The following is a 17,913-nucleotide window of genomic DNA, read 5'->3' on the forward strand; positions in this document are numbered from 1 at the left end:
TAAATGCGTGTATGCTCTATGCAAAATAGCATTTTATTTCATCGCCAAAAAACCTCTGCGTACCACCTGAAAATCCCAAGCTGGGCCCCTGGTGTTCAAACATGGTGTGCGGAAATTAATTGCTTTAAACAATATATTTTCATCATCAAATATGTTGTATTTAGATTGGTCCAGAGGCCTCTTGCTACATGATAGAAATATAAATATTTAAAACGCCAAGATGACGGTAATGTAATAAATTTGCAAACAAGCATAAAACAAAATGGAAACAAGAGAATGCATTCTATATTATTACATTATTTAAAACCTGATAAGACTAGGCGAAAGTAAAAATGTAGATGATTTATTTTAGAATTTTTATTACATGTTTTTCATTGATATTTTTGTATTTTGACCGTGACTAATTAATCTTAAGATAAAACAAAATAAGAGCAAAATAAAAAATCCAAAACATTTTCTTTGCATGGCAGTCCTCATGAGAGTAACTGCATTATATATTCATCAATAATTTTGAATAGACGTACCATTGTGAGGAAGATTCCAAACTCGATGTTCAAGTCCACGTTGTCTCCGTCTGTGAAGATGAACGCCTTCTTGCGCTCCTTCTTGGCCCCGAGGACAATGGCGATCTGCTGGGCTGCCACTGATAGCACTGGCAGGTCAATTCGGTTGAACTCGTCGAAACATCCCCACGAGCCCGACTGTGCCAAACCTACATAACCACATCACAGATAGAAAACAGTTTATAGTACAGGCATGTGGTGCAAAGTATAAACATACATTGTATACTTACAAACTAAGACAAATGAAGTTTTAAAACATCGACATCTACATGTACCGTATTTGACCGGAAATAAGCCCATGTCTTTGAATAAGCCCCCCTCCGTTTTGATAGCATTTAAGAAATTAGGCCCTCATTCGTAAATAAGCCCATCCCCAACTTCGTCACCTTATAAATAACATGAAATTGCAAGTTTGCTCAAAGTTCATTTAAAAGGTCATACCTCCTGCAGATAATTAAACACAAATGTAACACAATATTTTACCACCAGTGAGATTTAGTGTCTAACAATAACAGTGTGTAACATTGTTTTCAATTTCATGCCTGCAGTATTTCTCTGAAGTATCCAAGCCCAAGTATGAACTAAAAACCAATGTCTATTTTTACCACCACACTGGGTCCGCAGTTAATGCTAATTAAGCAAATACCTTATTCTGATTGGCTAAGAACAATGACCTTAGATTGACAATTCTTTGTAGTGTAAGCTGGCTGCCTGTGTCAAAAACGTGTGTATACGCTATTGAGTTGTTGTTAATTGCTGTTGTTTTAAGTCTTCTCAGCATTAAATTTTGGATGTAAATAAACAGCACTGGTAAGTAATTGTAACATAGAAGGTGTGTTTCTGATAATTAGATACTAGTAAAAAACCCACAATTTAATTAATAAACAATTATTATTTATTAATAACAAATGGAACACTTAATTAATAGATGTGCTACTGAACGTTTTTTGTTTTCTTCCTAGTTCATTTAAGTACTGTTATTTATTTTAATTATTATTATTAAAAAAAAATTCAACAAAACTGGCCCCATGTCTGGGAATAAGCCCACCCCATGCTAAGCTCACAATGAGTTGTCTTGGCCCCCTTGGCTTATTTCCGGTCAAATACGGTATGTGAATACAGACTTATGGTGGAAAATATAGACACACAGTCTAACATATACTATATAACTAAAGTAAAGTACTGTTATAACAAACCAGAAGGCACCATGATAGTTAGTTCGTTATAGTAGTAGTTCGCTGTAAACATTGGCATTAGTTGGGTTATTAATGTATAGTGAGATAAAACGGTACTTTATGATCAGTTCATTCTATGCAGTAGTTTGTTCTAAGCATGTTCGTTATAAGTGTACTTGAGTGTGTTGTTAAATAAAACATTTCCTTCCCGACTACGTGCTCAGCCTTCAACCTATACTTTATAAGTTTTGTAAGTCCGAAACCAGAGAGTGCGTCGATTTAGGACTGTGATCCCAGAATGTGTCTCACCTTTAAAGATCCGTCCCAGTCCTCGGAAGTCCATCTGATCGGAACAATTGAAGACGACGACAAACTTGCCGAGACATCGTCCCATGTCCTTCACCGTCTCTGTCTTTCCTGTCCCGGCTGGTCCAGCGGGCGCTCCACCCATTGACATGCCCAGAGCCTGCGCCAGGGTGATGTAGCATCTAAAACAAGGAAACACAATTAGTAATCTAACTAAAACACCTCAACACTACGACTCCTTAATGTCTAGCACTCGCTTGATGCGCAGTCGGTTTAGGATCGATCGATGAAGGAGATATGCTATTTGATTAATCTCTTTTTCTCAATCACTCATTTGGGGTGGGATGGAACCCAGTGGTAAAGCGCAAGCCTGATCCAGCGCACCAGGTCTGGGATCGATCCCCATCGGTGGGCCCATTGGGCTATTTCTCATTCCAACCAGTGCACCATGACTGGTATAACAAAGGTTGTGGTATATACTATCCTGTCTGTAGGATGGTGCATAGAAAAGATCCCTTGCTGTTAATGAAAAGAGTATCCCATAAAGCCATATAACCATAAATAAATGTGTTGAGTGTGTTGTTATATAAAATATTTCCTTCCTTCCTTAATGTCTAACATATATAGCTATTTTGACACTTGATAACAAAGAACTCTTTCTGGTTGATAAAACAACCCTCTCCACCATCTGGTAGATAACCCTCTCACACACACACACACACACACACACACACACCCCCCCCCCCCCCCACCTCTACGTACCTGTCAGTGAGTGGTGTGATGACCAGTCTCTCTGTACAGCCGAGGAATTCATTCTGGTAGATGAAGTCGACATCAGTGATGGAGATCTGACATCTGTCTTGCTCCTCGATGAAGTAGAAGCGCGACTGTTTGACCCACTCGAAGTCTGTTGGAGACTTCACGTGCTGCCGACACTGAAACACACACACACACAAGATTATTGTATCAAACAATCTAACAGGGTTCATACATCTTGGAAACAAACAAAATTCCAGACTTTTTCCAGACTTTTTCCCCAGACAAAAAAAATATTTGTGAAGACTGAGAGTAAATACATCTCCCCATATTTTCGGAAAATTTGACAAAATGATCATCTTTTTGTCATATGCACTGCGCAAGCACCTACTACAAATCTTCGGCAAATGTTGGCAATTGTTAGTCTGGATTTCCCAAATGTATGTTAGTGCCGAGATCGAAGAACGTCATAAGATTCCGCCGGTTTCATGCAAACGAAATTTTCTACATGAGTCCTAAAGACGAATTTCCATACTTTTTCCAAACAAACTCACAAAAAATGTATTTTTCCATACTTTTTCCAGGTCTGGAAAATTGATTTTTTCCAGACTGTACGAACCCTGATCTAACATTGTAACACTGATATACAACACTGGAACAAGCACGTATATCAAACAATTTTTTAAAAACCTGTAGAACCATACAAAGCCTCAAATAACTAGAAGTGTAGGTTAAAAAAACAACAACAAAAAAAACAAAACAACAAAAAAAACAAAAACCTGGACCCAATAATTTAAAGTCTTCTCCAGCTAGGTAAAAAGATAAAATATAAACTAAAAGTTACCCAACTGTTGTATTTAACTCTTTGGGGCCGAATCCCGACTCACGTCGTGATGTTAATTTGCGCGAAATGTCGAGTCCCGCCTGTACGCGTGGTTTACAAGCAGTAGCTATTATCGAATGCCGACTGGAGGCGTGGCCGACTGTACATGTAAAACGAGACGTCATTGGCTAATATAATTAGAAGTTTTCATTATCAGCTTGTAGAAGATTAATCCAGTGACCAATAAAAAGTAGTCTTACAGCTGGGTTTGTTCATGCACCTCGTGGCTTTGTTCGGCTTTGTTCGCTTTGAATTTTTTTTAACAAAATGGACGACAACGTATTTCTCAATTCTGATGATGATAGTATTTCGGAATTTGAAGGTTTCACGAACGATGACGTACTCGATTTAAATAACAGTAATTCGGATGTAGACTTAAGTAGCGATAGTGACGACATACCATTGTCACATTTTCGAAATAGACGGAATATCGGTAGGACTCTTACACTGGCCTGTTGTGCTGGGTAAAAAACGGACATGTAAACAATGCAGTACACAAGGCATTCGACGTGAGCCAGCCACAGGCTGTGAACAGTGCAATGTGAACCTGTGTGTTGGATGTTTCAAGTAATACCACAAAGCCAGATTTCCAGCATTGTTTCAGTGAAAACCCCCAAAATCAATCAGAACTTCTTGACAATTACCAGTAACGTTTATTAAAACTTTTGTTTATTTCTGTTATTTATAGACAATTAAACTACTTTTTTACAATTACATCATATAAAATAATATATGTTCTTCATTAATTGCACATAATTAAATAGCTGACAAAATTTGATGCAGATTTGTTTATTGATTAAGTTAAAGATTTATTTTTGCTGCAGTGCATGAAATCTGTGTTTATGCTTTAGGGCACCAGCAGGTAAAACTGCCTAGGGCTGGAATTCAAAATGGCCGCCAGGCCTCAAAGAGTTAACTTACAAATTAACCAAAGTCTTGTATTCAACTTAACATTTAACCAAGTCTTAATATTTAACGTATTAGTCAATCAACATTACCATTGAATGGGGGAATCAAGGTTTTGCATTTAACTTATTAGATAACAAAGTTTTCTATTTAATTTAGTAATTAACAAAGTCTTGTATTACTAGTTAAGTTAGGTTTTATATTTAACTTACAAATTAACCAAGTCTCATATTTAACTAATTGAACAAGTCTTGTATTTAAATTTTCTGTTAGCAAATATCTCACATGTAACTTACTAATTAACCAAGTCAAATATTTAATTTAGTAATTAACTAAGTCGTGTATTACTAGTTAAGTGAGGTTTCATATTTAACTTATTAATTAACCAAGTCTCATATATAACTATTTGACCAAGTCTTGTATTTAAACAGTTTACTAGTTAGCAACTATTTCACATGTAACTTACTAATTAACCAAGTCAAATATTTAACTAATTAACCACATTTAGAATTTTTTTCCTCTAATTTTCATTATTATTCATACTTACCTAGTACTAGCACAACAACTATGCTATACAACCGGAATCATCTCCTCCACTGCAGAATTGTCTTCTCTTGCCGGATGTATATTCTGCAATTCTGCAGTGGAGGAGATGACTCCGGTTGTATAGCATAGTTGTTGTGCTAGTACAGTAAGTTGAATAAGACTATTCATGTTTAACTTACCAGTTCATCAAAGATGTCGCGCTGATGCACGTGTATGGTGATCAAAGTCTCATATTTGGTTCTCTCGAATTTAGCGAGATCCTTGGTGGTCTGGTCGATGAGCGTGTTGAGAAGTTCAAGGAACGCCTGGTTCGTCTGGGCCATGATCTTCTTGTCGTACTTCACGTTGGTCAGAGCATCGGTCGAGTCACGTGTCCAGATCATTTGTAAACCTAGCAAACCAACCTGTAACAAAAACAAAGAACATTTTAGTCCAGTATTGTGTCCTGATTCACTGTGCAAGTTTCAGATATCATTGCACAATAATTATTATAAAATGTTAAACAGTAGTTGCTGATCTATTTAAAAAATCTAAATTTTCAAAACAAAATGTTACACGAAACCAAGATCAAACTAGACAAAATTGAAGACAAACCTTAATAAATATTTTTCTCTGAAAACTGTTCAAATCATGACATGTATACAATTGATTTCCTTTTCAGTTAAATTATTTTAATTTTTCTCTCCATTTTTAAAATATAATATTAAACAAGTTTAGTCTAAATAAATACTGCCATGGAAACAAAATCACTTTTATTCATAATGATCTATATAATTTCCAATTCATTTCAACTTATTTTCGTGCTTATATCCAATTAAGGTTCAAGCACGCTGTCCTGGGCACACACTTCAGCTATCTGGGCTGTCTGTCCAGGACATTGGGTTAGTTGTTAGTGAGAGAGTGGCCTTACACCTACCAATTGAGTCCTTAAGAACTCGCTCTGGGTCGGAGCCGGTACCGGGCTGCAAACACTGTACCTACCAGCCTGTAGTCCGATGACTTAACCACTGCACCACCGATCCATGTAATTCATGGACTAGTGCGGTCAATGAGTTAATGAACACAACGAAAAGATAACATATATAATGAGAATTTATGCTGCCATTTTTTAGAGCCAAGAATTTAAGTACCCAACAAAATGTGTATTTTAACCTTCTGAGTACTGCAGGCGAGAGATCTCGCCAGACATCACGTCAGTCGACATAGTGTATACTGTATACAGTGCATTTCCCAATTAATATTTCCCGCCATTTTGCACACGGCACTCACCGGAAACGGAATATAATAAAATTATTTTTATTTTTTTTTCAAAATGGTGGCTTTTGTTTTGATTTTTCAACTGAAAATACCTTGAAATTTTTAGTATTTTCACTTGACAACAATGGCGGCACGTCGCGGTCATTTTCAGGGATCGATAGCTGATTGTGACAGCTAATTTGATAATAAATTTGATCATTTTACCAAGAACGAAAATCACCAAATATTGCAATATGAATCGTAGTTCGGGTTTAAAAAAAAATTCTGGTCAGAAAACCATTGTTATTGGGAATAATGGACATAATACTGGACAGCTGGCCACAAATGCCCATAAGTAAAGGCAACTTTTTAGATTTTTTGCCTAATTTTAATCACCATTAGCTGATCTAAAAATAATAAAAATTACAAAAAACCCACGAAAATAATACTTACTGATTCATATATGAACTTTATTTCATGTATATATAAAACATTTAAGTGAATATATGTGACTAAAAATTATAAGCTTGTACCCACTCAACATGGTTTTTGTTAAAAATTAATCCAGTAGTCTAAAGGTTAACAAAACCATGAAAATTTAAGCTCATGAAAATCAAAGATTTCACAGTAACTATCCTGATATTACAAAACCTCTAATACCTGAGCAGGGAATGTTCTGAGGAACTCCAGGAGCTGGAAACTCTGGTCTTGTATCGCCATGAACGCAGTGCGGATAACTCCGTGCAGTGATTTCTGGGCCATCACCATCAGGTTCATCAGCCAGTTCTCAACATTGCCTTCCGCTTTCACGGGCTTCTCAAGCTGTGACAACACAGAGAAAAATCAAACTTTAATCAATAATCGATAAAACAGCTATCTTTCAACTACTGCAAGTAGGTTTCAAATGCTTTAAAGGAGTTCACTCTAATTCGCATAATGGCATTTTCTGCCAAAACTGTTTATTAAATTTTGTTTCGAAATTTAAAATTTTACCCTGAACCAAATGTTATTGTTGTGGGTGTTTGGGTTGTTTTTGTTGTTGTTGTTATTGTTGTGTTTTGTTTTGTACCGTATTTCCTCTAAATATAACACCTCTAAATTTTGACCATGAATTTTTTCAATGATATCCGTACGAAAATACTTCTAAAAATAAAAATAAAATCAGTGGAAAACTTTCGACTACCCTGCATTACTGCTTTTTTCTTTTTCTGTTTTTTACTGTGGCTGTATGACACTGAGTGTGGCCATACATAAAACTGGAGAACTTTTAGGATGTTCGGACCAGACTACTAGCCATAGGGTGGGGGGAGTGCACTTGTTTGAGGACAGGTAATGTGGAAAAGAAAAAAACTTATCAATACAAATAACACGTCTTGACTTGTAAAACATCTGCATGCTAGACTACATAACACAACTATCACATGCATTCTTTTGATGTGACTGCACATCAAAGGTTTATATTTTTGAGCTATCAATAAAAGTTGTGTTCAACACTAAGTTACTCATGGAAATTCTATACCTGATGATTATTTGTTAAATAGGTGGTGAAAAAAAATCAATGTCAGCAACTTATTAATGGCCTCTCTGAAGACAACCTCTGGCTTGATTCTACACACTCATTTGATTCACAATAAACTATTTTGATTCTACCTAAACTTTAGTCTGATTGTACACAAACGTTACCTCAATCGTCTCGCCCTCTGATGAGTGGACTGAGAGGATGAGGTCGTAGACTTTCTCGTGGAACTTGACGCTCTTCGTGTTGTCGAACACACTCAGCAGGTGCTGCTGGATCGTGTGGGGGTCGCTCGCCTGGCCCAGGATCTCCAGCAGGGCCGGGTCAGACACGAAGAAAAACCGCGGGAACGCAAGGCGCTTCTTCTCAAGATATCTGCAGGAAGAACACCAACGTGTTGTATTAGAACACAATTCTAACAGCTGCTGTATAGTGAACTGTACTTATTTAACGATGATGGTTTCATTTAGTTAGTATTTCTCGTTTCAGCCAGTGCACAACAACTGGTATATCAAAGACCGTGGTATGTGCTACCCTCTCTGTGGGATGGTGTATATAAAAGACCCTTTGCTAATAATGTAAAAATGTAGTGGATTTCCTCTTTTAGAATATATGCTAAAATTATCTACATGTAATAGTCTATGATTAATAAAGTTTGTTTTGTTTAACGACATCATTAGAGCACATTGATTTATTACAGTAATCATCTCCTATTGGATGTCAAACATTTGGTAATTTTGACATATAGTCTTAAGGGATCTTTCATATGCACCATCCCACAGACAGGATAGCACATACCACAGCCTTTGATATACGAGTTGTGGTGCACTGGCTGGAATGAGATATAGCCCAATGGGTCCACCGACAGGGGATAGATCCCAAAGTAGTTATGCCTTTATAAAACACAGAGACGTAAAGTGGGATATAAGTCGGTACTGTGGGACTGACTGCCAGTTACAGTTAACTTCCTCACACTGAGGGGGCAGAACATAGCTCAGTGGTACAGCGCTCATCTGATTTGCAATTGATCTAGGATCGATTCCCATCAGTGGGCTCACTGAGCTATTTCTCATTCCAGCTACTGCTCTACAACTGGTGTAACAAAGGCCGTGGTATGTGCTATCCTGTCTGTGGGATGGTGCATATCAAAGATCACTTAAGACTATATGTCAAAATTACCAAATGTTTGACATCCAATAGGAGATGATTACCGCTTGCTGCTAATCGAAAAGAGTAGCCCATGAAGTGGCAACAGCGGGTTTCCTCCCTCAATATCTGTGTGGTCCTTAATCATATGTCTGACACCATATAACCGTAAATAAAATGTGTTGAGTGCGTCATTAAATAAAACATTTCCTTCCTTTCTTCCACAAACTACATCAACACGAGACGAAGGCCTCACCCAGTTAGAGATTTCTGGCAGAGTTCGAGCTGCTCCAGGAGATGTGGTAGTAGCTGCATCATGGTCTCGTCACTCACGCAGCACTGCACCACGTTGGGCATCTCGTGCGCTCGCTGCATGATCTTCACCCACGACTTGTCGATGTTGCTGAATCGCTTCGCTTCCTTTAAAACAAACACAATTCATTGCATCAAAGAGAAGCATCCGACGCCATATAACCATAAATAAAGTGTGTCGAGTGTGTTGTTAAATAAAACATTTCCTTCCAAAGAGAAGCAAGTAGGCCAAGTTATTTCAAAGGGCCCAACCTAAATTGTCTTTTTACAGGCTAGATAGTACTGTTTTGGGTGGGGCTTACTAAAAATATGTGAAATTGGCTGTCCGTATTTTAAAGCTATTCATTTGATATTCCCCATTTTATGAGAAAGAAAGAAAGAAATGTTTTATTTAACGACGCACTCAACACATTTTATTTACGGTTATATGGCGTCAGACATATGGTTAAGGACCACACAGATACTGAGAGGAAACCCGTTGTCACCATTATATGGGCTACTCTTCCGATTAGCAGCAAGGGATCTTTTATTTGCGCTTCCCACAGACAGGTAGCACAAACCATGGCCTTTGTTGAACCAGTTATGGATCACTGGTTGGTGCAAGTGGTTTACACCTACCCATTGAGCCTTGCGGAGCACTCACTCAGGGTTTGGAGTCGGTATCTGGATTAAAAATCTCATGCCTCGACTGGGATCCGAACCCAGTACCTACCAGCCTGTAGACCGATGGCCTGCCACGACGCCACCGAGGCCGGTCCCATTTTATGAGAATAAAAGGGTACTTCTGTAGGCGAGAGATTTTTTTCAATATTATTTTGGGTTAGGCAGGTGGACACTTGGGCAGATGGATGGATGGATGGATGGATGGATGGATGGATGGACGGAAGGACGGACGGACGGATGGACACACACAAACAAAATGAAATAGAGATAAGATATAATGGATGGATGGACATACAAACTGTCAAGTTTATCCTTGTATTCCGTCTAAGTCATACTGTCTAGTTACTAACACTCAAGCAAAACCAGAAGTAGACTGTTAAGTTAATCCTTGTATTCCATCTTAGTCACACTGTCTAGTTACTAACACTCAAGCAAAAACAGAAGTTGACTGTTAAGTTAATCCCTGTATTCCGTCTAAGTCACACTGTCTAGTTACTAACACTCAAGCAAAAACAGAAATTGACTGTTAAGTTAATCCCTGTATTCCGTCTAAGTCACACTGTCTAGTTACTAACACTCAAGCAAAAACAGAAGTTGACTGTTAAGTTAATCCGTGTATTCTATCTTAGTCATACTGTCTAGTTACTAACACTCAAGCAAAAACAGAAGTAGACTGTTTAGTGAATACAGGTATCCTGACTTAGTCCCAATGTCTGGTTTCTGACACTCTGTGTAAACAATGCATGACCTTTTAATGGATGAACAGAAACTTTTTTTTTTTTTTAAACACACACACATGAAGCAATGCACACAAGAATAAAACCCACCCTTGTCAGGTATTTAGTATTACCTTGGGAAGCTGTTTTGCGATATCTCCCCCGACGAAGACGGCCTCGAGGTAAACCCAGAGGTTCTGTACGACCATCCAGTTCTCAATGATCTCGGACGAGTTGGTCAGGTTCTGTACCCAAGTCTGGATCTTAGCTTTGAATGGAGCATTGAACCTGGAATAAAAACCAATCATAATCAATCATAAACGAATGTGGCATAGTGGTTAAGCCAAAGGTAGGTACAGGGTTCGCATCCTAGTATCGGCTTCCATCCAGAGTGAGTTTAACAACTGAAATAGGTAGAACACCGACTTCTCTCTCACTAACCAAGAACACAGTTACTAACCCACTGTCCTGGACAGTCTAGATATCTGAGATGTGTGCCCAGGAGATCATGCTTCAACCGTAATTGGATATAAATATGCATGACAATAACTACAGTGAAACCTCTCAAAACCGGACCCTCTGTAAACCGGAATTCCCTCAAAACCAGACCCTCTGTAAACCGGAATTCCCTCAAAGCCGGACCCTCTGTAAACCGGAATTCCCTCAAAACCGGACCCCCTGTAAACCGGAATTCCCTCAAAACCGGACGTTTTTCGCAACCCCTTTTTAAATATATGTACAGAAGAGAACCTCTGTAAACCAGGTACCTCTTAAAACCAGACTTTTTACTTGGTATCGAGGGTGTCTGGTTTAGAGGAGTTTTACTGTATAATAAAATGAAATATGATCAGTTTTGAGAGACAGGGGTATTTTGTTACATTAAACTATACATAAAATATTTTAATCTTCTTTCTGAAATGAAAACAATACACATGTAGTATTTTAACTCAAATAAAACAAAAGACTATAATTAATTATGTTACAAACATGAGTAAATAACAAGTCAACATTTGATAAGTGCCTGTTACCTGTTACCGAGTAGAGAACTGAGCACCATCAGAGAATCTTCCATCAGCAGGATTATCTCCCCTGTGGTGTCCCCACGCAACAGCAGCTCGCCACGTGTCTTGAAGTTTGCGAACTGAAATTCCTGAGTTCCCCAGTCAGCCATGACCTGCTTCAGTTTTGCCTCAATGTCTCGCTCTTTCACCGCAGAAATACAAATATCCTGAAGTAAACAAGAGGTACAGCATTAGGTAAAAATTATAAAAATTTACAAACCTATCATTTTCACAGCTATATGGCATCTGACATATGGTTAAGGACCACACAGATACTGAGGGAGGAAACCCGCTGTCGCCACTTCATGGGCTACTCTTTTCGATTAGCAGCAAGGGATCTTTTATAGGCACCATCCCATAGACAGGATAACACATACCACGGCCTTTGATATACCAGTCGTGGTGCACTGGCTGGAGTGAGAAATAGCCCAATGGGTTCAATGACGGGGATCGATCCTAAACTGATCGTGCATCAAGTGAGAACTTTACCACTCTCGCCCCTCTTAAAAAAATAATAAAATAGCATAAATTGTCTTTCAATAAGGTTTGTTTTTTGCTGGATTTTTTAATTTTGGAGTAATTTAACTGACTGAAAATATATTTTATTGCACCAGTAACAAAAAGATCGGGCACAAGTTTAGTACTTTCAAGGCTCACTCTTATAATTCACAAAAGCCAATGGGATGGTCTAAATTCTTCTGCTGCATACTCCCTCTAGTTCCGGTCACATGACTATAACTTCCTTCGTTTTTTCCTTCGCTATTTGGTTCGGACATAGGGGCAGGGAGTGCACTTGTTTGAGGACCGGTAATACAGGGCTAGCCCTGACACTCACTAAATTCGCCAATTGCTAATTGTGAAAGCATATGGCGAATTTTATTTTAATCTGGCGAAATAATTTCATGTAATAACTGATATTTTTTATAAATTAACTGGGTTTTTTTTTTTTTTTGAAGGTTCATAGACAATTTGGCAAAATGTTCTGCTCACCCAGAGCTAGTTCTGTAATGTGAAAAGAAATAAGAACTGTGCCAAATTATGAATTTTTGTTATCGAGCACCAACCGTCATGACGAGTATTCAGAATAAGTGAAATCGGTCACCTCGATCTCCTCTTTGTACTGCAGCAGCGGCGCCTCCAGGATGTTCCTCAGTGTGAAGTTCTCATTCTCGACGTCGAACACGTGGCCGGTCGTCTCCGACATGCGCTCCCAGTGACGCAGCATCATCGCCTTGTTTGACATCAGCTCCAGCAGTGGCACCATCTCGTTGAAGTCGTCAATCGTCTTCTTGAGGTCCTCAAATGCTGGCCAGTCCTTCAGGGCCCGCGGCAGTTTACGACACCTGGAATATAGAAGAATATGTGTCAACACAGAGTTTAATCTTGGGACTATTTGAGAATGAATTAATAAAAGGGTAACCCTCAAACACTGGCCAGTCCTTCAGGGCCCGCAGCAGTTTACGATACTTGGGATATAAGAAAGATATGTGTTTGTTAATGATCATTCATCAACATAGTGATTAATCGTTGGACTATTTGAGGATGAATTTATAAAAGGGTAATCATAATATGTTTAAGTTAGATGTGTGAAAGTCTTAATGGTGCCAATGTAACATGTTAAGGAGTTACAGAGCCTTTTTGAGGACTAACATTACACAATAAAGATATTTTCCTGTTTAGAAAATCAAAGTCTCAGGCCTTGACCTTAACATTTTTCAGTGGTAGCTCGCTAGACTACCAGGTTATGAAATCTGGTAGCCCTCAGTAAAAATTGGTATCTCCATAATTTTAATAAATTTAAAAAAGAGAAAAAAGCAAAATCATTTATTTTTATTTAATAAATGTTGTTTTAGGGAATTGTTTTAGGTGTTTAAGCGTCTTGTTAATTGCAGAGTAACAGGATGTGCCAAAAAAATTCAAGTAGCCCGTCGGACTACCAGGTTTAGACATCTGGTAGCCCGAGCAAGAAATGGGTAGCCAAAAACCCTGGGCTACCGCTAAGGTCGAGCCCTGAGTCTGTATAAAGAATGTATTTGTTGTCGTTTTAATGTTTTTATGTTTGTAGTAGTTGGGGGGGGGGGGGGGGGGGGGGGAAGGAGGTTGACGACATACTCCCTTGAGAAAATTAGAATTTCGGGTATTTGGCATTTTTCAGCATTAAATATGGCATTTTTTAGCAATATATGGAAATTTTTATGGTGTTTGGCATTTTTCAGCAATTCCCAAGTAGTTTCAGGAAAGTAGGGGTGAGGGGTGAGGCATGGCAGATTGCAGACAGATAAAGATACTGTGCAGTAAATCCAACCTGTTCTGGAACTCCTGCAGCTCCTGGTTGATCTTGTCGATGTTTACATCACCCCAGTTGATGTCGTAGTAGCCATGCACGGTGTCGATGACGTTGTTGTACAGGCCGTACAGCTTCTGTAGGAGGTTGAGCTCCTTGCGGATCTGCAGGAGCCGTGGGTACTCGGTGACCTGCAGCCCAAACAGCTCCTCCCCGCCCGTGTATGTCGTGTACTTGCGGTACAGCGTGTCGAAGTGGTTCTGGTAGATCACTAGCCGGTCAGATGCCTCGCGCGGAGGCACGTCCGCCACCATAGGTCCAGTCTAGAAGAAAGAAAAAAAAGCAAGTATTGTAATAGAGTAGAATATTATCTTTACTTCAAGCACAATTGTAAACTGATTGTGAGTGAGATCTATAATGTGATTGGTTAATTACACTTTTTTTCCAGGATCAAACGAAAATAACACCCGGAAAGCTAATGACGTCATTAAAACAGGCCAAGTTGACGGTTCAAGGGTCTGCAGTTATTTTGTTCAAGAAATAACAAATATACAGTTAGTTCCATAGAAAAACAATTCAGTTTACAATGGACATAACCATATGGAGTTTTGTGATTTGCAGGTGTTACTGTCTATCTGATGCCCGCAAATATTTCATGGACTACTCTTTTCCATTAGCAGCAAGGGATCTTTTATATGCACCATCCCACAGAAAAGATAACACATACCACGGCCTTTGATATACCAGTCGTGGTGCACTGGCTGAAGCGAGAAATATCCCAATGGGCCCACCGATGGGGATCGATCCCAGACCGACCGCACATCAAGCGAGCGAACGCTTTACCACTGGGCTATGTCCTGCCCCTATACGTAAACAAAAAGTGTTGTAAACATTCTCTGTTGTAAACATTCTCTGTTGTAAACCACCGACCTTGTCGTAGCTGTCGTAGAATTCGTCGCAGTCCTGTATGAAGACCTGGACATTGCTGATGAGTTCGTTCTTGAAGGTGGGCTGGATGGACAGCAGATAGGTCTGCACCTCTGCACACTGCGCACTCAGCTTCTGGTACAGGTAGCGCAGCGTGTCGCACCGCTCAGTCTCCTCCTTGACCACCGGCAAGTCGTGCTTTATCATCACTGCATACGACTCCTACAACACAACACAGAAAACTGTAAACTAATCATCACAGCATACGACTCCTACAACACACAACACAGATAACTGTCAACTCATTATCACTGCATACAACTCCTATGACACACAACACAGATAACTGTCAACTCATCATCACAGCATACGACTTCTACAACACACAACACAGATAACTGTCAACTCATCATCACAGCATACGACTGCTACAACACACAACACAGATAACTGTCAACTCATCGTCACAGCATACGACTCCTACAACACACAACACAGATAACTGTCAACTCATCGTCACAGCATACGACTATACAACACACAACACAGATAACTGTCAACTCATCGTCACAGCATACGACTCCTACAACACACAACACAGATAACTGTCAACTCATCGTCACAGCATACGACTCCTACAACACACAACACAGATAACTGTCAACTCATCGTCACAGCATATGACTCCTACAACACAACAGAGATAACTGTCAACTCATCTTCACAGCATACGACAGCTACAACACACAACACAGATAACTGTCAACTCATCGTCACAGCATATGACTCCTACAACACACAACACAGATAACTGTCAACTCATCGTCACAGCATATGACTCCTACAACACACAACACAGATAACTGTCAACTCATCGTCACAGCATATGACTCCTACAACACACAACACAGATAACTGTCAACTCATCGTCACAGCATATGACTCCTACAACACACAACACAGATAACTGTCAACTCATCGTCACAGCATATGACTCCTACAACACACAACACAGATAACTGTCAACTCATCGTCACAGCATATGACTCCTACAACACACAACACAGATAACTGTCAACTCATCGTCACAGCATATGACTCCTACAACACACAACACAGATAACTGTCAACTCATCGTCACAGCATATGACTCCTACAACACACAACACAGATAACTGTCAACTCATCGTCACAGCATATGACTCCTACAACACACAACACAGATAACTGTCAACTCATCGTCACAGCATACGACTCCTACAACACACAACACAGATAACTGTCAACTCATCGTCACAGCATACGACTCCTAGAACACACAACACAGATAACTGTCAACTCATCGTCACAGCATACGACTCCTACAACACACAACACAGATAACTGTCAACTCATCGTCACAGCATACGACTCCTACAACACACAACACAGATAACTGTCAACTCATCCTCACAGCATACGACTCCTACAACACACAACACAGATAACTGTCAACTCATCGTCACAGCATACGACTCCTACAACACACAACACAGATAACTGTCAACTCATCCTCACAGCATACGACTCCTACAACACACAACACAGATAACTGTCAACTCATCGTCACAGCATACGACTGCTACAACACACAACACAGATAACTGTCAACTCATCGTCACAGCATACGACTCCTACAACACACAACACAGATAACTGTCAACTCATCGTCACAGCATACGACTCCTACAACACACAACACAGATAACTGTCAACTCATCGTCACAGCATATGACTCCTACAACACACAACACAGATAACTGTCAACTCATCGTCACAGCATATGACTCCTACAACACACAACACAGATAACTGTCAACTCATCGTCACAGCATACGACTCCTAGAACACACAACACAGATAACTGTCAACTCATCATCACAGCATACGACTCCTACAACACACAACACAGATAACTGTCAACTCATCGTCACAGCATACGACTCCTACAACACACAACACAGATAACTGTCAACTCATCCTCATAGCATACGACTCCTACAACACACAACACAGACAACTGTCAACTTATCGTCACAGCATACGACTCCTACAACACACAACACAGATAACTGTCAACTCATCATCACCGCGTACAACTCCTCAAAGAAACCTCAGTGTCCGATATATCTACACTATTTGTCTAAACTAACCTCAATTGGCCCGATGGACATATCAATGTGAATCTCCTTCTCACGTAGATCTCGAAGAGCGGCCATCGCAAAGCGAATGTCATCCAGATCTTTGATCGGCCGAGACAGTTTTTTCTGGATGTCTTCAATGAAGACGAATATTTCCTCCATCTCCGTGTGGTACTTGTGGTTACAGGCCTTCCCATAGTGGAATCGCCATGCCTTCGTCTCCGTCGTCAGACCCAGCTTCAGCTTCTCTGTAAAACAATGATGACAAAACTGCATTTTGTTTCTGCTGCCTGACACACCAAACCTAGATCAAGACCCAGTTTCAGTGTGTTTTTAATCTAATTAAAATTAGCTCCACTGGTTGATTACTATTACCTGTGGATCTAACAGCACCCCGTTGGAGCTCATGTCCAGTTGACCTTTCATTCGACCAATCAAAACCTTACTTGCAAAATCATGCCAGTGATTTGTAAAGAATTTGAAAACATTCTCCTGAATAACGTTATAAAAGGCGAAGTGTGTTTGGTCGATATTTAAATTATTATTTATAGACGAAATGTCACATGCAATGCTGTTAAATCTACTGGTAGATCAGTAGAGCTAATTTTAATCAGATTGGTGTGTTTTGGGCCTAAAAGCAATATTGTGGTCTATAGAAAACTGCTTCATTAAAGCGACATACCCTAGTTTCAACCCGTGAAAATTAACACGAAGTTCAGTTAATCTATAAACCTGTA

At 39.4% G+C, this 17,913-nt stretch overlaps 1 protein-coding gene across 1 annotated transcript in view; it reads right to left on the reverse strand.

Annotated features, from left to right (window-relative positions):
• The window catches only part of LOC121388054 (dynein heavy chain 5, axonemal-like), a 114,209-nt gene that overhangs the window by 48,266 nt on the left and 48,030 nt on the right, over nt 1-17,913 (reverse strand). The window contains 13 exon segments of the mRNA XM_041519258.1: nt 525-712; nt 2,048-2,226; nt 2,807-2,979; nt 5,315-5,539; nt 7,032-7,193; nt 8,055-8,262; nt 9,290-9,453; nt 10,859-11,012; nt 11,753-11,952; nt 12,888-13,128; nt 14,091-14,392; nt 15,000-15,218; nt 17,189-17,424. Of these exon segments, the coding sequence (XP_041375192.1) occupies nt 525-712; nt 2,048-2,226; nt 2,807-2,979; nt 5,315-5,539; nt 7,032-7,193; nt 8,055-8,262; nt 9,290-9,453; nt 10,859-11,012; nt 11,753-11,952; nt 12,888-13,128; nt 14,091-14,392; nt 15,000-15,218; nt 17,189-17,424 (2,651 nt within the window).

This window comes from Gigantopelta aegis, chromosome 14 (genome assembly GCF_016097555.1).
Source record: "Gigantopelta aegis isolate Gae_Host chromosome 14, Gae_host_genome, whole genome shotgun sequence".
NCBI lineage: Eukaryota > Metazoa > Mollusca > Gastropoda > Neomphalida > Peltospiridae > Gigantopelta > Gigantopelta aegis.